The 21971-nt window shown below is 45.1% G+C and overlaps 1 protein-coding gene across 3 annotated transcripts in view; it reads right to left on the bottom strand.

Annotated features, from left to right (window-relative positions):
* The window catches only part of NKAIN4 (sodium/potassium transporting ATPase interacting 4), a 50181-nt gene extending 42636 nt beyond the window's left edge, over positions 1-7545 (bottom strand). Inside the window, exon 1 of one of the 3 annotated variants that reach the window (XR_013776308.1) lies at positions 7201-7541. Coding sequence is in view for 2 of the 3 variants with exons in the window: in XM_079321711.1 (XP_079177837.1) it covers positions 7201-7254 (54 nt within the window). In the remaining variant the exon portion in view is untranslated. Of the gene's footprint in view, positions 1-7200 lie in introns of all 3 variants that reach the window. The other 2 variants (XM_079321711.1, XM_079321712.1) reach the window with 2 other exon arrangements.
* Positions 7546-21971: the final 14426 nt, after the last annotated feature.

The following is a 21971-nucleotide window of genomic DNA, read 5'->3' as shown; positions in this document are numbered from 1 at the left end:
AAGCAGCACCTGATGGATGATGGGAGAAAGGGGATCAGAAAAGCTGTGCTCCTGATTTCCATGAATTCTCACCTTTGAGAGAAAATCTGGGACGTGTGCTTTCCTGATAAACAACATATTTGTGTCCAACACATTTTGTTCTGACACAAAAACAGCTGTGCTAAGAACAAGCCATAGACACCAGGAAAATGGCAATTAAGTCCTTATGGAAAATAGACCAAAAAGCACCCCTTGGAAAAGACATTTGATGTTAATGAGCTACAGCAAAGTCAAGGGAGGAGACATTGATCTTGCCCCAGCAGATATCTGCTGCTTGCTCCTCCATAGTCTGTGAAGCCTCAGAACACAGAGCAAAATAAAACTTCTGTTCTTCACAAGGACTCTCAGATGTAGGGCCAGGGCTTGGAGGAGCCAGAGCAACATCACCATTGACTTTTCTGTGCTCAAGGTGACACAGCTCTGACACACTAGTTAGAAGCAGCAACTCTGCTGAAACATCATCTCAGAGATTTCTGCCAGGTATTTCAATCATTTCAGTTTTTCTCTCCCTATTATTACCACCTACTCTTCTTTTATTACTTTACTACTGATTCTCAACCTTCTGTTAATCCATACTTTTGTAAACCCTACTATTACCCCTGGCAAGAAGGTGAAATAAGATTCTGACTCTTACCAAAGATCAATAAACAAATGCAGCAGAAGTTGTTTATTCTTAGCTGAAATCTCATGAACTTTAAGGTAATATTATGACTCTGAGATGATTACAAAACATCTCAGATTCCAATTTCCACAGGGCGTTTATTCATTGAGTTTCCTTCTGCAACAAAAATACCCCAAACCACTGAGAACAGATGAGTCACTGCAGCAAAGCACCACCCTGAGCAACACCCAAACCTGTGCTTTCCCTCTGGGGACTTTTCTCTTAAATCCCACCATGAGCAGGGTTTGGGGGGTCATGATGATGTCAGAGATAAGTGAGAACATCCAGGATGCACAACCTCAATGAAAAAAAACCCAAAAAAACAACAACAAAGCAACTTCTTCTTGGGGAGACTTTTCGACTTTTTTTTCAGAAGTGTTTTTAAGCTTCTGTAAAAGTTCAAAATATTTGGGGTTTGGCACAATAAACACCCCCATCATTTTAAGCAAACATTGATAAATGCCAGGGTACTTTCTTCCTTTTTTGTCCAGAAATGTCATTTTTTCCCTCCGTGTGTTCTTTACACAGGGAAGGGGTGAAGAATGTGCTGCTTTTGAGACAAAAGTTTCCACTTGGTTAAAAACTCTCTTTCTACCAAACTAAAACCCAGGGACACAACCTGTGCAGATGGGTGTGCCCATCATATGTACTGAGGGAGGAGTGGGGACAAAGGAACATTAAATCACAAATTATCCCTGGTTTTGGGGGAGGTTTAACAAGAAAGAAAAGGTTCAGTTTTACTGACCTCAGACCCAACGTTTTGTTAATGGGAAAGGCAATGCTACAGCTGGGGCACTTGCTGCTCACTGGATAATATGCATTTTCTTAAGTGCTCAAAAAGCAATGGGCTAGTCCAGGGTTTTCCTGGAGGAAAAGAGATCACAATCTGGCCTTTGTTATCCAGTTTGTTCTCCAAGAGTTCATACTTGAGGGCCCCTGGAGCAGATTCTTGGAAGAGCTCCACTTTGCACCCCAGCCAAAATGATCCGAGTTTCCATATATTATTAGCACACAATGGAGCAACGTCAGCTCCCTTAACCCCACACCAGCCAGAGGGAGAGGGTCCCCATCAGGGAAAACCAGCTCCTTCCCTTCTTCTAGTGAGAGGAAAAGGGGAAGCCAAAGGAGCAGAGAGTGACTGGGAAAAATCAGAGTGGTCAACAAAGACACTGTGTCAGCCGAAATCCAACCCCAGCTCTCCAAGGAGAGTTGACTTCAACACCACCCTCTGCCCTCAGCTGCTTTTCTGGCTTTGGCCAAATTTCATTCCTGGTCTGAGTGGGTTTGGTTAGAGGACACAGTTCCTGTGAGTCATCTGCAATCTCCAGCACCAGCATAGGAAAGGCGGATGTGGGGAGCCAGGAGACCCGGGCACTTCTGAAACACAGACCCCAAACTGCTCCTCCCTTCTGCCCTTGTGCTGCAGTGTACTGACTCCAGCTGCTCAGGAAAAGCAGGGGAAGAAAAGAAAAATATCATGCAAAAATTTAACTTTTTGTAAGAAAAGCTCCACCACTCCAAAATTAAAAATGTTTGCCAGCACAGCAAACATTTGCCAGCACATTTTTGACTTTTCGCCAAAATATTCTGGCCAAAACTTGGGAGAAAAAGTCAGGATTGTCTATGGAAAGCAGATACTTCTCATGAAAATATTCATTTAGTCAAATCCCCAGGTTTCTACTGCAAGTCAGCTTCAGTGGAAAATGCTGACGAGCTCTATTATTGGCACAGCTTTAATTTTCCTTTGTCTGGAACAGACATGGAGAAGACAGCATCTGTCAAACGTAGTCTTTAGTCTTACTTTATTATTTAGCCTGCAGTATTGTTCAAGGACTTAGGTTTGAGCCATCCCAGAGCTGGGTGCTGTGCACATCCACCAAAGATGGCCCTTTCCCTGGAGGGCTTAGAATTTGAGCATAAGCCACAGAGAAGATAAACAGCTGGGGAGAGCACAAGGTAATTTTGGAGGGGTCCTGAGCAGCATGATGAGCAGAGGGACTCTGTGCTTGCCCTTGCACCTGCTCTTCCCCCAAGGCTTTGTGCTCAGCCACATGGCAGCTGTGCAGGCTCACAGCTCCCCCAGGGCAGCCCAACACTGCCCTGCCTCCAGAGGCAGCTGCAGACAAGGGGAGAGACGAGTCCTGAACACTCTCCCAACCTCCAAGTGATCCCTGAGGTGGAGAGGAGAAAGCCAAGCAAGTCATTTCTACAGCCCCCAGACACAGCAATCCTGTCTCCTCCTTACCCTGGAGAGGGACAAGCTCTGCCACCCCCCTTGCAGCTCAGGTGCTGATGGATCAAGTGATAGCATCAGCATTTCAGGATGGTTTGGGTTGGAAGAGACACCTGCCACTGTCTCAAGCTCCATTCAGCTTGACCTTGGACACTTCCAGGGATCCAGGGGCAGCCACAGCTTCTCAGCACCTCACCACCCTCACAGGGGAGAAATTCTTCCCAAAATGCAATCTAAGCCTACTCTCTTTCCATTTAAAGCTATTTTCCCTTGTCCTATCACTACATCCCCTTGTGAAAAATCCCTCTGTTCCAACTATTTTAACTCACATTTCAATTTTGCCCAGATCTGGCCTTTCCATGGCATCCCACTGCCAGTCTGCCACACTCCCCTTCTGCCCTCACTCCTCTGCATAATTTTTTTACCTCAATCAAACCAATACAACCACTTCAAGAGAGTACTAAGAGAAGGATCTGGGCTGGTTTCAAATAGCTTCCAGAACTGGTCACCCTCTACTGTAAGAGATTAAAAGGAAATCACCAAGAAAGGAGCAAGGCAGAAAGAGAGCTCGAGGAAATAAATAAATAAATGTATATAGTTACTTTTGGTTAGTCTCGATGTGCAGTCCCATCCCAGTGTGCCTTGTTCTGTGCTCATTTGAAGTATTAGTCACTTTTTCCATTAGAAGCTGTTATTCTAGGGGGATTTATAATGTATCTGTAAAATTGTCTCCAGGCTTTGCTTGGCATCTGAGCTCTCAATCCATGGACAGAATGTAAAGAAACTACAGTTGTTTGATTTATAGGGGCAGGGCACGGGGAGTGAGGGAATTTTTCCATGCTCAGTGGAAATAAATTCACACAGTGCCTCCGGTGCACAGGCACTTACTGCTCCAGAAAATTCACCAGTTGGGTGCAATCTCACATTGGCCGAGAGGAAAGCAGCAAATCAATGATTATTTAATATCTCCCTGCCTGAAACCCAGCCCTGGTCTGTGGCTCCTCACCAGGAGCCACCCAGCCCACTGGTGGGTGCAACAGCCTCATTCCACTTGGGTTCAGAAATCCTGCCCTTGGCAAACCTTTTGCAGTTCTAATTCCTACAAGGGGCATTTCTTAACCCTCTACAGAGGCTCCCTGACAGAGAACCCCATGATTTTTTTTCCCTGAGGAAGCCTACGGTTCATTTAAATTTTGCTCTTGTTTCTTAATATGCACCTGCCCAAAGGTTGGGAGGAATGAGGAAGGGCTCCTGGTCTGCTGTAGGTGACTACAGCTCCTGGATGGCAGAGGTGTTCGGGCAAAATGAAAATGGGGAGGTGACAACCCCTTCAGGAATCACAAACCCTGGAAAAACACCCCACCACCTTGCTGATAGTCCTCCTCCATGCCATCCATAGCTGAAGATAAGCCATTTCTCAGGGCAGCTCTGACCTGGGCCAACTTTCACCCCAACTGCTGCTGGAAGTAGGGCTGGAGTGGGAAAAAGGGAAGGATTAGGGACAGGGATGCAGACCAGGACAGAGGCAGGGAGAGGCAGAACCTTCCTGCAGCTTCCCCCAGCACCGCTCAGCAAAGCGCCGAGCCCAACGTGGACGCTTCAAGGAAACAATCATCTAAAACTGGAACACGGCGAATTATTTATTCAAACTCCAGCCTTCCCTTCCCCCCTGATTAGCAAACCGCTGGGGAGCCAGCCCTGATTTTCTTCAGCCAGATGCGAACGCTCCGCTCCTCTCCCGTGCCGAGGCGCAGCCCTGGGGGCCGAGGAGCTCGTTGGTATTCGCATTGTGTAGCGGCTCTTTCAATTCACACGTTGTTCTGCTCTCCGGCTGGAGCACAAACTTTTTCTTTTGGAGCACACACTGCAAATGATGAATTTGTTTGCTTTCTGCCTTTTTTTTTTTTTTTTTGTTTTGTTTCTTTTTTTCCCAGGGAAACATTTAAACTGCAGTGTGCAAACACTTCCCCGAACGCTCACTCAACTATTTGCACCTCATAATAAAATAATCTATACGAAGCATTGCAACTCAGATTCCTGATTCGAGGGGTTTTTTTGGGGGGGGTTGTTTATGTTTTCATTCATCATTTATATAAAAAGCCCTGTGAAGCTCTAAGGAACAGACACGAGAACATGTAACAGATCTCAGAGGTGTGCTGCAGAACTGAAGTGGGAGATCCCAGCACCCAAACCCTCTCCCCACTTAAGTCAGAGGCAAAACATTCACACAAGAAGCAGAATTCCACCCCTGGGATTTCAGCAGTGGGAGACACAGAGCCTGGCAACAAACAGGGAAGGCTGTGAAGGGTTCAAAGTATCAAATAAAGCTGAGCAGAGACATGAGAGGAACAAAGGAAGTTCACGTCATTATAATTTATTGATGATCTTGGCCTGATTGCTTCAGTGTTTTGTCTTAGCAGAGCCCACCCCGGGCAGCAGCGAGTCCTGCACGTCACGGCCGTGTGGATGTGGAAGTGATGTGATGATTTACAGACAAAGTTTGCTTAATTGAATAATAAAGTACATGAAAAAGCATCGCACTGGATCTCACCCTCACCCAAGCTCTTGCTGGGAACTGGCCAGGATCTCCTGACCTCACCCCCACTGGAGTGCAGCTCCAGAAATTCCCTCACCATAGTTCACATTTTTCCAGCTCTACCAATTCACCCAGCGAGTGCCATGGGAAATTGCTATGGCTGAGGCATCCAAACTTGCTTAAGAATGAGCCAAACTGATTCTTTTCTTCAAGGAGGAGGGTCTTAAGGAAAATAAAATACTGGGGGTTCTTTGTCCCTGTATCTTGGATACAAGAAAACTCCCACGCTTGTCAGAAATCAGAACAGCACCAGCACCTCATGGCTTTTTCTCATTCCCCCCCTTTTTTTTTACCCAGTGTATGAGTGTGTGCTTAGAGCAGGATGACACAGTGATGGGTTTAAGAGACAGTGAGTGCTGAGACGCCAATTTCTAATGTAGTACAGGGTGCAGCTTCTTTCTTGTGTGATCACGGGTGAAAAATCAAAAGAAATAATCCAGGAGACTAAATACACTCCCCAGCCATTCAACTCACTCATAAATATGCTGAGCAAGACGCTTTGTGCAAGAAAACCCCATCAATTCTATTCTGCATTTTGTTTAACCATGAGTCAAATCCTCCACACTCATCCTCCAATTGTGCTAGTCTGGGCTCACAGGGGTGCATTCCCACTCTCCTCCCTTTCAATTTTAGGCTGATGGATATAATTTCAAAACTAGCAGGTTCCCGGTTTCCCTCTCCCTTTCCCTCCCCCGTCTGCCCCCTGGCTCTTTGCAGAAAAAGAAACGTTGTCACAGCACCCAACTCCAAAACAAAGAGTTTTAACTAATCTCAGCCCTTGGCACCAGCAAACTATTCAAAAGAACTTTACAGGAAGCCTGCCCTTTCCTGCGCACCACTAACGCTCCAAAATAAAGCAAATTTGGGAGAAGTCAATGAAATTAAAACACTAGATGCTGTCATTTCCTTTTTAAGGCTGGAGGAGCCCTGGAGCCCATTAGCTATTGACAAGAAGGGGACCCTCCAGATCCAGCCTGGATGCGCAGACACTCAGGGAACAACCAGACCTTTGTTTATCATCTATGCAGATGTCATAAGGACCAGGAACTCGCACCCGCCAAGGACCGACCCGTGCCCACCAGGGACCGCACTCTCCGCACACTGGGGAGTTTATTTCTACATAAACACATGCGTATTAATAGGCACATTCTATCTACGCACCTCATCCCGAGGAGGTTTGAAATAATTCCTTCCGAGCAAGCACAAGCATAGTGGGGTGCTGGTCACCAGGGTGGGATGTGGGTGGACCTTTCCACGCAAGAGGCTGAAGGTACCGGTGGATTTTGGCACGGGTGAAGTTTGGTTTGGTTTACAACATCGCCACCGAGCCGCCGGGGCTCCTCTCACAAAGTAATTTCCTTCCTTTTTCAGTTGTATTTTATAAGTACAAACTTACTAATTGAAAACTACTTTTGTTGTGCGAGGCTTTTTTTTTTTTTCACCCTTTTTCGGTTGTTTTTTTTAAGTTGTAAGTATCGGTAAATCCCCGCTGCGCAGCACAGCGTCCCGGGAGCGCTCCCGACATCTCTCCACCTCGCCGCTGCGCTCCCGAGCCGCGGAGGAGCGCAGCCCTGCCCGGGGCAGCGGGCACCCAGGCGCTTTTGTTCCCGTCCCGGCGAGCCGAACCCGCGGCTCCCCGAGCTGCCCCCGCTCCCCAGCGCCTGCACTCACCAGCTGCAGGGTGCAGAGGAAGATGAGGGTGCAGCGGCCGGTGCAGCATCCCATGGTCCCCGAGCAGCGGCGCAGGGCAGGGGCAGCCCGCTGCCGCCCCGGGGCTCTCCGCGGCTCGCAGCTCGCTCGGTGCCGCTCGCTCGGTGCCGGCTGCCGGAGCCCCTCCGGGAGCCGGGGAGGAGGCGAGCGGGGCCACAGCTTAAAAGGGCAACGCTCCGGCGGCGCTGCCGTCCCGCAGGCTGGGCGGGCGGGCGGGGCGGGGGCTGCCGCCAGCCCGGGATGCGCCCCCCGGGCCCCCGCAGGCGCGCTGGGATGCTCCGGCCCCGGCCCTGCCCTCCCCCGGGAGGCGGGGGCAGCTCCGATTCCCCGGACAGGGCAGCCCCTCGTTTTTGCCGTGCTGGACGCGGCGGGGAGCGGTCCGTGCTGGCCAGGTGGGTGTGCAGGACGCACGGTCTGTGGAGCTCCTCGCGTTTGTCCACACAGGCTTCCCCGTGCAGGTGCTGGCGTGTTCACCCTGAACGTTACCAAACTAACCTAAAATAATTTCTAAATTATGTTATTTTTCCTCATAAAATTTGTCAGAGGGTGTACATGGAAGAGAAACTCCTAAAGGGCGATAAGACACGGGATTGTTTAAAATGCACGTTTGTGGGTATTTTAAAGTATAGCCAGGCTTGATTAGGACCCCCAGGTGAGTGGGAGCAGAGGGATGTAGGAGAGCATCGCTCTACCTCCAAAAAGTGCTTCTATTTGAGCACCACGTGCGTACCACTCGCCGTACCCTGCACCTGTAGAAAAGCAAGTCAGTCAACTTGAATTGCGAACAGCAGAGCAAAGCCACAAGCACACAACCACCTCCTGTGCGTGCCCGAGTGGCTCCCATTGCCTCCCCTGGCGAGGGAGAAGCCGGATCCGGAGGCTCATGGCAGCCTCCCTGTGCACGCACTGGCCTGAGGAGCAGGTCACACACCACGCTGGGACTGGGACAGACTCGCTGCTAAGCTCGGCACAACAGGATAAGAAGCTTTGGGGGAGCCTCATCTGGTGACAAGGTCGTCTCTTTGCAATCTCCGGTGGCTCCAGAGTCTGCACAACAGTTTGTTCTGTCGCCTCTGGTGTCCCTTCTTCCTCTGAAGCAAGTCAGGGTTTCATTTCTGCCTCCAAAGCAGCCTGTGGCTCCCCACCAGCAGTGATCAGCTCCACTTTCATTTTAAATAGGCACATCCCGCTGCTCCTTGCAGTGGGTGAGGAGGTGGCAGCTGAAATCACAGCAGCTCTACCATTTCACTCGAGGAAAACACTGCCTGCCTATATCCTAAGGAAGAAGGATTGGTCCTCAAGTGCTAGGAAGGTTTAAAACTTTGTATTAACAACGTTATTGTTATTCACATCAGCCACTGGAAGAAACAGAACAAATAAACAAAGTCTGAATACCTGAGATTAGGTGGCAGACTCTGAATTGATCACAAATCCTTCTGGTTTTAAATGGTAAAATATATTGATTATCTGACCTGTGCACTGTGCATAACCAAGGCATCAATTAATGCAGTCAGGTACAATAAAACACATTTTATTATAGGTGAAAGGAAAACACCCAGAGAAGAAATACCCAGAGAAGAAATCAATTTATTTCACCCAGAAAACTGTGGACTGAGGAAGTTTTGGCAGCATTCATATTCCCCAGAAGGTGGATTTTGAATGGAAAAGGCAATGGAGTAAAGATCAGTTTATTTTTTTCATGAATGCAGATAAAACATTCCTTAAAAACTGCACAGGCAGGTCTCATTCTGCACTGTAGGGTCAGACAGCTGGCATCAGAATTAGAACAGGGGCTCAAGTCAGCCAAAAGCAGCCTGGGGTTAGGCTGGACTTGTTACATGCTCAGGAAACTGCTGGGAACAGCAGGGGAAAGCTGGGATACAGCCATGCAGGTTAGAACCTGGCTTTTGTGCCACTTCTTAAGGTTTTCTGCATCCCTTGTTCCACCTCCTGCTTCTGAAAACCTCCTGTAGGCATTGCTATTTTCCAGCTCAGTTGTACTGCAAAGGAGGCACAGTGTGAAGCAGCAAAAGGTATTGCTGCTGAAAGGCTAAGTTTGACAGAAATAGGATTTTTTCCACCTGCACTTTTATCTTGATAAGCTGTGCAGAAAGCAAGCATGGCTTGGCTTGGGCTCCATATGCATGTGAAGGAAAACACAGACTTTGCCAAGCTTTCTAATAAGGGTGACAGGAATAACATAACCTGTATTTCAAAGAAGTGACTTAAAACTCCCAGACCCTGATATTATAATCTTCATTCATATGATTTCTTAATCTGTGTATCTGACTATCTGAATTCCTGCATAAGTGCAGCAGGACCATACAACTACCTTGAAAACTTAATTCATAAAACCAACTACAACTTTAATTTAGCAAAAAAAAAAGAAAGAAACTCAACATTTTTCAGTATCCTGATTTTTTTTTTTTTTATTTCCTGAAGTATAAACTCACTCTCTGCTTTTGAAGGATGAAATGTTGTTTCAAGAGTCCAGTCTGAACGTTAAGAAGGATTTCTCCTGATTAAGGGGTTCTGGGTGGGGTCTGAGGGATTCTTAGCAGGGATTTTGGTGTAGAGGGATGTGTGTACACAGAGCCAGACAATCACAGGCAGCTGCATCCCTCACCATCAGGAGAGGAGCAAGGACTAAGAATTGGTCAAGCAATCATTACTGCAAATGCCAGGCCACAGGGATGTTTAAGAGATCCTGGTTGTTTCCTTTATCCTCCTTTAATTCCTGAGGATGTGCCTGTATTTTAAGATTCTGATGCACATCCTGACTTTATGGAGGGAATGGAATCTCTCTATAGCATGAGAAACATCCTCAGGTTCAAATGATGCTCCAAAAGTTCAATGTCCCTGCTCTTAGTATTTGAATCAGGAATCTCTTCCCATGCAAATGTATTGTTGCATGGATCCAGCTGCATTGCCAGGGGTGATTAACCTTAGCTAGTGGGACCTGGTTATCACCTCTCTGATTACATCCAAATTTCTGGGAGAAAGTCACAGATTTACCTTAGAAGAAATGAAAAAACAAAGTTAGCACACTTGAAACAAAGCAGCAGTACCTTACCACAGCTTGTTATCTCTAATACCTGCAGCTTCCTTGCTCTGACAGATCAAGAGGAGCAGTAGAGGCTAAAAGTATTAGCTGGGGACATGTCTCTTCACAGCCAAACCCTGTAATTGTCACAGCTGCTGAAGGCTGGAGATGGTCTTACATCCCACGGCAGCATGGGGTGCATTATTCCACTCAGTTCATTTACATTCACCTCCTCTCCATTTTAATAACATCAGCTGGGTCCCTGTGCCTGTGCAGATGTCTGATCAAACACAGCAGTGTCAGAGTGTTCCTACTTTCCATCCACACCCCAAGGCAAAGCGTGCCTGTCCCATGCTCCAGGAGCTAATCAGCAGCCTGCTCCCCTGCTCCAGGGCACACAGCAGCCTTCCCAAGGTGGCATGTCACATCCTATTTCTGTGTCACTCTGAGAAGTAAGCCCCACTGCCTGTAGCCTGAGTGATGGCAGCTCAGCACTGCACACAGCAGGATTTCCTGCACATCCAAAATGATAACTGGGAAGTCTTCACAGGCAAGGTGGGTGAGCTGTGAAGCTTCCTGCCACAGGACAATGTGGAAGTTTAAAATATACAATTGAATTAGGATAAATCATCTTCCTGCATGGGAGGAGGAAAGGGCTCTCTCCTGTCTCCTCAAGTCTAACATTGGATACAGGGCGAGGATCTCACTGCTGGTGACCCAAGGTTGCCTCCAATCACAGCTCTGGCTGTAAAAACTGGGCTCTGTGATATGTCCCATGTGTCTTATTGAAGATTTTCAACATAGAGAAAGATTACTGAACCAGCTAGAAAGAGAGTATGAAAAAAAAGGACAAGAACTCTTGACCTAATTTTAAACTTGTAATTTTTTAAACCTGCCATTACCCTGGGCTAATAACTGCTGCTCTGGGACTGAAGCTAGCTGAAATCAAGACTATCATGGTAGAAGACCCAAGAGAGTTGGAAATATCCCAGACACGTCCCTCTTCTCTCCAGAGGGACCAAAGAAAAGTTTGAACTGAGCAGAACCACAGTGGCACACCCTCAGCAGGCCATGGTCAGAGGAACTGTACACTCATCTTCCTGTCCTTTTGCAGCCTGCTGAATTAATTGCTGGATCAAACATATCAGCAGCACCCATTTACCTCTACATTGGAGTCAAGGTTCAAATTCATACCTTTACAACTTTGCTAATGTGGTAATTCTGCCACAGCATCTCACAAACAGTCTCTCATAACCCTGTCTTTTTCTATTTCTCCATGGCTATTAAGGAAATACATTGAGACAGACACATCCTGGAGGCTGCCAGCATTTGTGTTAGTCTGAAGTGAGTACCTTGTGCCACAGAACACCTCACCCAAGCAGCAGCACTGAAAATCCTCCCTCATCCACTGAAATTCCCCACCTGTCTTTTTGGTCTGGAGACCAAAAACATGTAACAACTCCTGACCTTGAGAAATACTGCTCAAACTAGTGTTGTAGTAGCTCAGGGGATGAATTGTGCAGGGATAGGACCCAGAGAACAGCATGGAGTTGTGTCAGGAGAGGTTTAGGTTGGATATTGGGAACAAGTTCTGCCCCCAGAGGGTGTCTGGGCATTGGAGCAGCTCCCCAGGGAAGTGGTTTTGCCTCCCAGACTGGCAGAGCTCACAGAGTATTTGGACAATGCTCTCAGGCACATGAAGGAATTGTTCTGTGTGGGGTCAGGAGCTCGATGTACCTTCCAACCTAGGATATTCTATGATTCTGTGTCAGCATTCCTGACAAAACAGGCCCAGCCTGGAGCAGAGAGGAGGCAGTGCCCGAAGGGTTAAACCCCACAGGAGCAGCACAGCTGACACCCCAGCACCTCAGCCATACAACCCGAGTAGCTGGCATGATTGCAGCCACATTTCCAGCCGCAGTTTCACTAGGCACTGTGACCAAGGAGTAATTCAATGCAGCTGCCAAGGTCCCTGGGTATTGATACCAAGTGATTATTCAAGGTTTCCATGCAACAGTTGCATTTCTCAAATGATATGACAAAAAAGAGAGCCTGAAGGGTGAGAGTAGTCTCCAGTTTCAGGCACTGGCTTAGGGCGCTCTCATTTGGACAAGCTGCTTCCCCATTTGCTTAGGAATCATTCTTTCCTCTCAAATGATTACAAACTTCCCCGAGCCAATTTAACAAGTCTCATGTGATGTGATGGAGAAGAAATCAATGAAGAGTTTCTTTTTAGCATGTCTTCTGAAGGACATCTGCAGCAGTGTGGGTGTGCAGTGTCAGGGGCCGGCGTTTGTGAGTCCTGCCCGGAGGAGGGGATGGAACGTGCAGCCCAAAGCTATTCCAACTCATGCACACACAAACCCAGCTATTTTTCTGCCGTTTTTTGCTGTGATATTCTCTCCAATCCCAGCCAGGGAGGGCTAATGAGTATTAAGAAGTCAGCAGTGTCAGGTGCCACCAGGCTGAGGGAGCATTTTTTACACACATTTACTTAAGAAAGACTTAATTGCCTTGGAAATAAGCCACTTGAACCAGCCTCCAGAGTTCATTCTGCATATCCACAGAGTAGATTCAAGCAGCACTTCCAGGCTTTTTTCCTTCTCCTGGACCAAGCTGGCCACTTTGACAGCTTTGATTGACAGTGCTACAAACTGTGATGTGACACACACGGACGTGACATAAACACAAAGATAAAGCTGCGTGGAGTAACAGCTGCTTTTAGAATAAAAGGTTTTGCTTTTCTGTCTGCTGTTTTAATATCAGAGTAAAGCTTCCTGTGGTCTCATATAAAAGCTTTCCAAATTTTGCTCAATTTTTGATATGAAAAAAAATGTGCACAGGGAGAAGGACTGATGGGGGTTTATAAATACAAGTATTTGCTTAAGTTTTGTTTCAGATCTAGCTTTGAGCTGGAAAAATATAATGAAAGAATGTCTGAGTGACATGATGGGTAGTAGAAATACACATATTAAAATGCTCTCCCAGGTGTGTGGGAGAGTGGGCACAGGGAGTTCAGTCAGAAGTGAACTCCCTATAAATATGCAGAGGAAGGATGGGGGCTGATTACTGTCCTGATCTTGTCTGGACATGAAATTCAGTGCTGGAGCTTGTGGTGTGTGGTCATGGCATAGGCAGGACTCTGATTTACCTGTAGGACTAAATCCCTGCCTAAACTCTGGCTTCTGGTGCCTGACCACCAGCAGGGCTGTGCTGGTCATTAGATGGAGTTACTGATTTGTGTCAGTGTCAAGTTAACTGAGGAAATGTATCAGAAAATATGGGTTTCTCAGCTGAAAAGGAAGGAAAAAAAGTGATGTTCCCTTGTACAAGGAAAGGGAAGAGACTTTTTTATTAAATGCATGTGACATTTCTGTAGCTTAATGGCAATATTCACTGTAGCTGGCTAGGTCTGCTAGACTGCCAAATGCAGTGAGTATCAATAGCCCCGAGTGCTATGATTAATAAAAAATAAATCTTATTCATTCAGCATAATAAATAATAATATAAAAGTAAACATTTAATAACTACTACTGTTTCATCCCGTGGCAAAAAACATTTCACATATTATTTTTTTTTAGTATTTTTTAATGTGACATAACATTGGCAGGAATCTTCTGTTGAGATTTACAAAGACAATACCATCCCCAAAGTCACTCTGAACTCTCAAGCCTGTGAAGTTGAAAATGAGGTGAAGCTTTTGGTGGCTCAGGTGACAACCTGCATTTCCCAGGGTGCTGCTTAGAGCATGCAACACACAGAGGTACCAAAAAGCCCTGCAGGAAAAGGGTGTTACCACAATCCCATCAATTAACCCGGCTTCTCCTGCTGCTAGAAGGGCTGAGTTTGGGGTTGCATTATTACTCACACAGTTACAGACACAGCTCTGAGTTACAAACACAGTCCTGTGTTACATTCATGGCTGTACTTTATTCACACAGTTACATAAGTCACACACAGTGACAACGCAGAACTCCAGTGGTGGCATTTATCATGCAAACAGGTCCATTCCTCGCTCCTTGCTCCTCAGATTTATTAACTAGATTTATCTAAGAAGGGATCTGCGTTTCTTCTTGTTCCCCCTCAATTTAAGTGTTGTGACATCCTGATATAGTGGCTCATCTCATGTGTGTTGGGAGGGAAAAAGGCAATAAAAATTCACAGTTTCTCGGTCCATGACAAGTGCTGCTACTAGTGAGGGTTGTAATTCAGCCCACATAGGCATCAGTAAACAAGTCCAAACAGGGTTTTGTGGTATCTCTTTTGCTTTTAATATTTGAAGCTCAGGCTGTCAGCTGTTCTAGAATTTTTCAGTTATTTAAGTGTGATTTAAACCGAGTGGTAATGCTGCTTCATTTATGCCAGGGACTGCAATATTTAATAACCTAAATCTAGTCTTATTAATAGATTAGAAAGGGTTTAGTAAATCTGTAAACCAGGAAAAAAGTGAAAATGAATGCTCTTTGGTTTAAATCCTATTCCAGAGATTTTTTTCCCCAAAGAAGTTTCAAAACCATCATACAAAATCATTAACTTACAAGCAAAAACTGCACACTAGGTAGCTTATCTTAGTAAGTTTCCACTTGCTATTAGTCTTCTTCACTGCAATTGTGGTGAACTTGTTCATGAAATCTCTGCAGAATTTGGCTCTAGCTGTTTTCTGTGCTCTCAAATCAGACTGACCTTTACATGTTGGCATATTGTCCTTTTGAAGCCAAGCAAAATGATTTCTATCTGGAAAATCTCCACATGGAAAACAGCTCAAGGATACTGTGCCTGCCTTGTATTATTTTATGCTGTAATTTGTTCCTTATCATCATGTTTCATATGTTCTTGACATTGGGCATAACAATTATAACAATGGCAATTGTGCTAAAAATATTTGTGATTTAGTCTCAGGCTAGAAACAGTTCATAAGCAGATAAAGGGAACAAGTAGGGGAGGCAGTGCTGGCTGCCTTTGCAAATGTTTCTTCTTGGCATTATCTGTTATCTCAGAATAGACATTTGCCACACATTGCAGAGATGGGGAGAGAGCTATGCACCCATCCCAAATTCCAGGAACAGTGCAAACTGGACTTGCCAAGGAATGGCACACATTTACTTGCTTGCTGAGAAAGACAAATGTTTGTGGCATCCCTTCATTCCTACTGCACACCAGACAGCCCCATCCTGCAGCCCTCAATAGGTGATTCTTTTCTGCTCACTGTGTGTCTGGGGTTGAGATGACTCCTGGCTCAGGACATTCACACACATTCACCCAGAACCACTGCACAGCCAACACATATCCCTGGATTATCTACCAATTATACGGAAAAACAAAGATTAATATGCTCATTAGACTCTGCAACACAGCATTTGTGTAATGGGAACCTCATTACCTGTTGGTTCACGTTTACCAGAAAATGATGGTGCTTATGAGAAGAGATTACTTTCTTCTTAACTGGAAAAGCAAATTATTTAAGCCAGGTTTGCTTTATATTTCATACCCCTTCCTCTGTCGGCCTTACACACGCACACTTAAGGGCCCATTATCTTCTCATTGACGTGAGGGCATTATCTGTGTAGCCACCATTAATGGTAATGAAAATGGCTCCTGTTAATCTCCCGTGCGCTGATAGTCAGATAATAGCCTACTTATTAAGTACAGAGGCCAGACTAGGAGTTGCACTGAAATGAGCAGCGTATTGTCTCTGTGGGATTCAGACATAAACATTAAATCATTGCCCTGTGCCTACAGCAGCTGGTGATTAAAAAGAAGTTAGCAATAGCATAAATGTGCTTGTCTGGCTCGTGCTTCCAAACACCACGAAGCAACTCTGGGTGCTCTTTCCACCCCATTTGTAGTGAATGTAGCAGGGCCAAGGCCTTTATTAAACAGCTCTTTATTAATGGGGGGTCACAGGGAGTAGGCCCTACGCCTGCTGCTGCTGCTGCCAGGCAACGCCGGGAGGAGGTCCTGCCGATCCCAACGAACGTAGGGATGGGAGTCTCAGCCTCACGGACACGTCCGAGATCTCCATAGTGGCTCATTGGTCTGGGGGTGTCATTCTTCTTAACTGCCCTTTAGGTTGCGGTGATTAAACAGTTACAAAGGACATATTGCAGGTGACTTGGCTTGTTAGTTGAGATGATCTGTGAACTTGGGTTCGGTGTTGGTTGACTATTTTTGTGAATCTTTTCTTCAACAACAACTTCCGGTAATGGTGGTACTGGGAAACTTCTGGAGATTTACATATAGGGTGTGGCTAACTTGATAGGCAGGCAGCAGCAGGCCGGAAATGAGGTAAGGGAAAGGGCGGAAGGAGGAAGTAACTGGGATAGGGGAAATACAATAAACCAGGGTTTGAATTACATAGGGACTACACATTTAACTGGGGAAAAGAACATAACAACTTGATCAAAGAACCAACAAACGAATGAGTGGATAGAACGATAAGGTAAGCAACAATCTTTTTAACTCTTCTAGCAATGTTGTTTTATGGTTTTCAGCTAAGACTTTTTACCACAATCCCCCCTCTTTCTCTTTGATCGGGTCTTTGACCCGCATCAAATCACAATTTTCGGTTTCTTGGGAGTATAATTTTTGTAGTTCTAGAAATTGGTTTAAGATTTCTTTAGCTGAATCATGTTCTGGGTTTTGGGTTCCGATCATCAAAATTTTAGCTCTCGTTTGATCAGTCATATTCTTTATGCTGGTTTGTATAGTGGTATTTATAAGCCTAATTAGGCATGGGAGTAGGCATGGTAAAAATAAAAAGCTTATGACTGCACTTGCAACTAAAAAGACTACTTTTTTCCACCATTTATTTTTTAGGGACCAGAAGTCATCCCACCAGCTAGTGTCCATTAGAGGGGTCCATTGTTGGTTTCCTACATATGCTATTTTTCGGATTTCTTTAGATATGTTTCGTATTACTTCGCTTTTATCATCAATTTCCAGGCAGCATTCGGATGTATTAAATTTTCCACAAATACCTTCTTCATCAGCCAATAAATAATCTACTGCAAGCCGAATTTGATAGACCACTGCCCGGGTCTGAGTTAACTGTTTGGTAATGTGGTCTAATGCGAGGGCTGTTCGATTAGATATTATTTCTAATACTGCTTGGAGTCTGATGATTCGGTTCAGCATATAAATGGGAGTACGGTATCCCCACGACCCATCCTGTGCCCACGTAGCTGGCCCATATACTTCCATGATGCGTTCAGGTGTCCACACTTGTCCCTTCCATTTTTGAGTACTTCCTAAATTAATCATACTCCTTTTCTTTCGGTTAGCCCTTTTCAAATCATCGTACAAGGGAATTCCTAATTTAGACCCCGAATTTTTGGGAAGTAGGAAGAATGAAGGTTTTATAATCCCAATTGTACAGCTCCCGGCCCAATCTCCTGGAAGATTGGTATATGCAGTGTCTCCGCATATCCAGAATAGATACTCGGGTGCTGTCCAAAAGGTTTGGTTGGTTTCGGTGGGACATGACCAATACTTGGATAATTCCTCTAATCCCCAAAAGGGATTTATTTTCTTTCCAGCACATTCATGTAAATCATATCCTTCGTGATAAACACATCCTTTTTTCTTTTGGTGTATTGTCCAATATTTGTTTGGCTCCTTAGGTATCCACCTTATAATTGACTTTTTTATAGTTAGGTACCTTTTGCAGGGCATAGTTCCTACAAATGTTCTATATGGGTTTCCAACTCTTTTAATACATTCTTCTCCAATAGGTTTATATTTTAAATTCCATTGTTCTTTCTTTCGTTTTTGCTTAGGTAATTGAGATGTTTGGTTAGTTTGCTTCCATTTTAGAATTTCCAATGGGCTTAAACTGATCCCTTCCCATGGCCAAATTTCAGACATTTGGTTATATTTAATTCTTTACTAATTCTTTCAACTAAATCTATGAATAAATTTTTCCCTAAAGGTATTTCCAATTCGTTTTCCTTTTTGGTATTTATTACTAATTGTTTTTCTTTGATCAAATCTATTAATTCTCCTTGATTATTCTCATGTTCAAAGCAAAACCAGGCTTCCCCTATAGGACATTCTTCGAGCAACCGCTGCCGAAAAGTGGCAGTATTCTTAGCAATCCAATACGTTTTTCCACTTTCTTGACAAGTGGAGATCTGGGAATGATTGAAACAGCTGGGATTCACGTTGGTGTGAATTCTTATTAGGGACTCTTGGGTCTCCCCATCATATATCCGATGGTAACACTTGCTGCATTTAACCTCTTCGCTGCTTATCAGGTTATTTGTTAGCAAGGCCAGCAACACTCCTCTCAAGAGTCCGGTATGAACTGCTTTCAGTCTCACCCGGGCTTGCCTCTTGGAGGTGGGGGTCCCCTTAGGTAAGATTTTACTTTCCCAGAGTTCTCTCATCCCCTTTTTATACTAATTTAGGTGTTTTTAGAAAGTGTTCTGTAGGGGAATTGGTCTTTATGGTTTGGCAAACTTCTAATTTGAGGATTTCGACAGAGGATTGAATGATACTTACAATCGGAGAAGGATGTATGATACAACAATTTTGTAACAACAAGAACTTTAGTGAACTACTGGGAACTTGAAAGACTACTGCAGGTGTGCAACAACAACGCTATAACAACACTAGAGTTAACATAAACTGCGTACAGTAACACTTTGCTTTCAAATTGGAACTGTCTAAGTCTTTTCAGCTGTCTTTTTCTTTTCGCTTAAACTTAAGTTGGAGGTCTGTAGCTCCTTTTGTAATGGTCCATTCAGGTGCCTTTGGCTGAAATACTGTGGAGTCCGATTCACCAGGGGGAGGTGGAATTGGTCCTTTAATTTGTGATATGTGAGTCCAACCTTTTTCTTTTGTTCTTACAGCAGTGTGTGTAGTTAGGAGGACTAGGAAGGGGCCTTCATACCTAGGAGATAGAGATGTGTGACTTAAGGATTTAACAAGAACCCAGTCCCCAGGGTTGATCTGATGAGCATTTGAATCTAAGGGAGAGGTTTGGGGCAGGTATCCTTTTTTCTTTAGTTGCTCTATTGTTCTTCCAATGATTCTTAAATACTCTTGGGTGGCAGCTTCTCCTTCTAGATAGTTTGCAGAGCTAAAAGGGGTAATTAAAAAGGGAAGCCCAAACATCATTTCATAGGGTGAAACTCCTATGTCTGCACGCGGTCTGGTCCTAATGCGTAATAGGGCAAGAGGTAGGCATTTGAGCCAATTCATTTGGGTCTCTTCAATTAATTTTGTTAATACATTTTTCAAGGTTTTGTTCATTCTTTTTACTCGGCCGGAACTTTGGGGATGCCATGGAGTATGCAACCTCCATTTCATTCCCAGTGCTTCAATGACTCGATGTAATATATGTGACGTAAAATGTGGGCCTCTATCAGAATCGATGTGATTAATTAATCCATATCTAGGAATAATTTGTTCAAGGATTATTTTTATGACCACTTCTGAGGTTTCTTTAATAGTGGGGAAGGCCTCCACCCAATGGGTAAGATGATCCACAATAACTAATAAATGTTTATATTTTTGAACTGGGGGCATTTCGGTGAAGTCAATTTGAACACTTTGAAATGGTCTTAATGCTAATTCCCTTCCCCCATATTCAATTTTTCGCATAACTTTTTGATTAGCTTTTTGGCAGATTAAACACCCTTTAGTTATTGATTTAGCCAGATTATATATCCCAATACAAAAATTTTCTCTGAGGAAGTGGTCACATAATCCTTGAACACCCCAGTGGGTCAGTTCATGGATTTCTGCCAATACCTTTCTGGCTAGACTTTTGTTTAAAAATTTGCGCCCATCTTTCATTACCCACTCTCCTTGATTTCCTTGATGTATTTCTAACTTTTTTATTATCTTTAACTCTTCTTCACTAAAAATGGGCTTTGTAATTTCTGATTTCTCTGGTATCTCATTTAATTTAAAGACTTCTATAGGCCCTTCGGAACTTAATGAGACTTCTTTGGCTATTTTGTCAGCATACCGATTTCCTCTTTCTTCTAAGGTATTTCCCTTTTGGTGCCCTCTTATGTGCACAACTGCAATTTCTGTTGGTTTGAGCAAGGATTCTAATACGGATTTTATTAAGGTTTTATGTACCAAATATTTCCCCTTTGAGTTTAAATACCCGCGTTCTGCCCAGATTTTTCCAAATGTGTGGACTATTCCAAATGCATATTTTGAATCAGTGTAAATGGTTCCTGGTTTTCCTTTTAATGAGTCTAGACCTCTTTTTAACGCATAGATCTCACAACATTGTGCAGACCAATTGGATGGTAGCTTCCCCTTTTCTATCACTTCTAGCTCTTTTCCTTCTGCTCTTTTTACTACTGCATACCCAGATACCCTTTTTCCATCTACTACTTTACATATCTTTATTGGTTCTTCTTTTGCACTACTCCCTCTCCAACAAGCTGCGTATTCAAGTTGTTCCACATTTGATCCTCCCCAAGTCTTTAAATATTGATTCAGCATTGTACACATCCATGGATCTTGGGTACCGAACCATGGCCATACTCCTGGTAGATCTAACTTTGGCCATACTTCAACACAATAATGGATCATTTTTATTTTATCTAACTTTTTAGTAGCTTTACAAGTATCCCACTTATTTAACATTATCGCCAAAGGGCTATCAGGAGGGATGTTCTTTACATTTTTGTTCTCTTTCGCTCTACTCTTTTGACTCATACAAGACCCCATAGTGATTTTTCAAACGGGCCTAACAGAAACTCACTGTGCCTCTACTCGAAAGGAAACAACTGACAGGCAACTAAAGACACACTCAACAAAAAATCTGGCCCTTTCTAACTTATCGTATAATTTCTTTCTTTAAAAAAAAATATACGGTGCCCCTACTTCAAAGCAAATTTAAAGACGGGCAACTAAAACAGGGCAAAGGAAAGAGCTGGTCACTACTGGGGTTTACCTATATCCCCCTCCCTATGCTCCTTCCTGGCCCACAGTTAAACTGAGATAGAGCCGGTCTCTAACGGGGCCCCGGTCGCCCCCTCCCTCTACTCTTCTCAGTTCCACCGGTGGGAGTCAGGTAAGGTCCCAGCGGGGCCCGGATACCCCTTCCTAAACCCTCGTCCCTGGGGGGCTCGGTCCCAACGGGGCGCCGGCTGCCCCTTCCTGCACCCCCCCTTCTTTGAAAATAAACACAGTGGTGGGTCCTAGTGAGGTTCTCTCCTCTTTCCCAACCGACAGAAACCTGGGTCCTAGCGAAGGTTCTCCTTCTTCCCCAAGCAAGAGAAAGCTGGGTCCTAGCGAAGGTTCTCCTTCTTCCCCAAGCAAGAGAAAGCTGGGTCCTAGCGAAGGTTCCCCTCCTTCCCCAACCGACAGAAAGCTGGGTCCTAGCGAAGGTTCTCCTTCTTCCCCAAGCTTGGGCCTAGGCCCCAAGGAGGCGCCTCTTTCACGCTGTAGGCCTTGGTAGGCCTCACTCGCTTCCCCCTTTTCCCGGCCGGCCCCCTCGCGGGAGTCCGGAACCGCGGTACTCAGGGGTCCACACTCGCTTCGGGGGTCTGAGCTGCCAGCCCCCGTCTCATCCACACCACACTCGCTCGCCTCCCGTGCCCGCCACCGGTCTACTTACCGGTGCTCCAGGCGTTGTCCTGGTTCCGCGCAGCTCCGGGTCCGGGGTGGCCAGCTGTCCCAGAGGGCCTCTTCGGGGTGGCGCCTCCCCCTCCGACGTCCTCTT

The sequence above is a fragment of the Erithacus rubecula genome, assembly GCF_903797595.1.
Source record: "Erithacus rubecula genome assembly, chromosome: 18".
Taxonomy (NCBI): domain Eukaryota; kingdom Metazoa; phylum Chordata; class Aves; order Passeriformes; family Muscicapidae; genus Erithacus; species Erithacus rubecula.
Note: the sequence above shows the minus strand (reverse complement) of the source record. Positions and strands in the feature narration are given on the sequence as shown.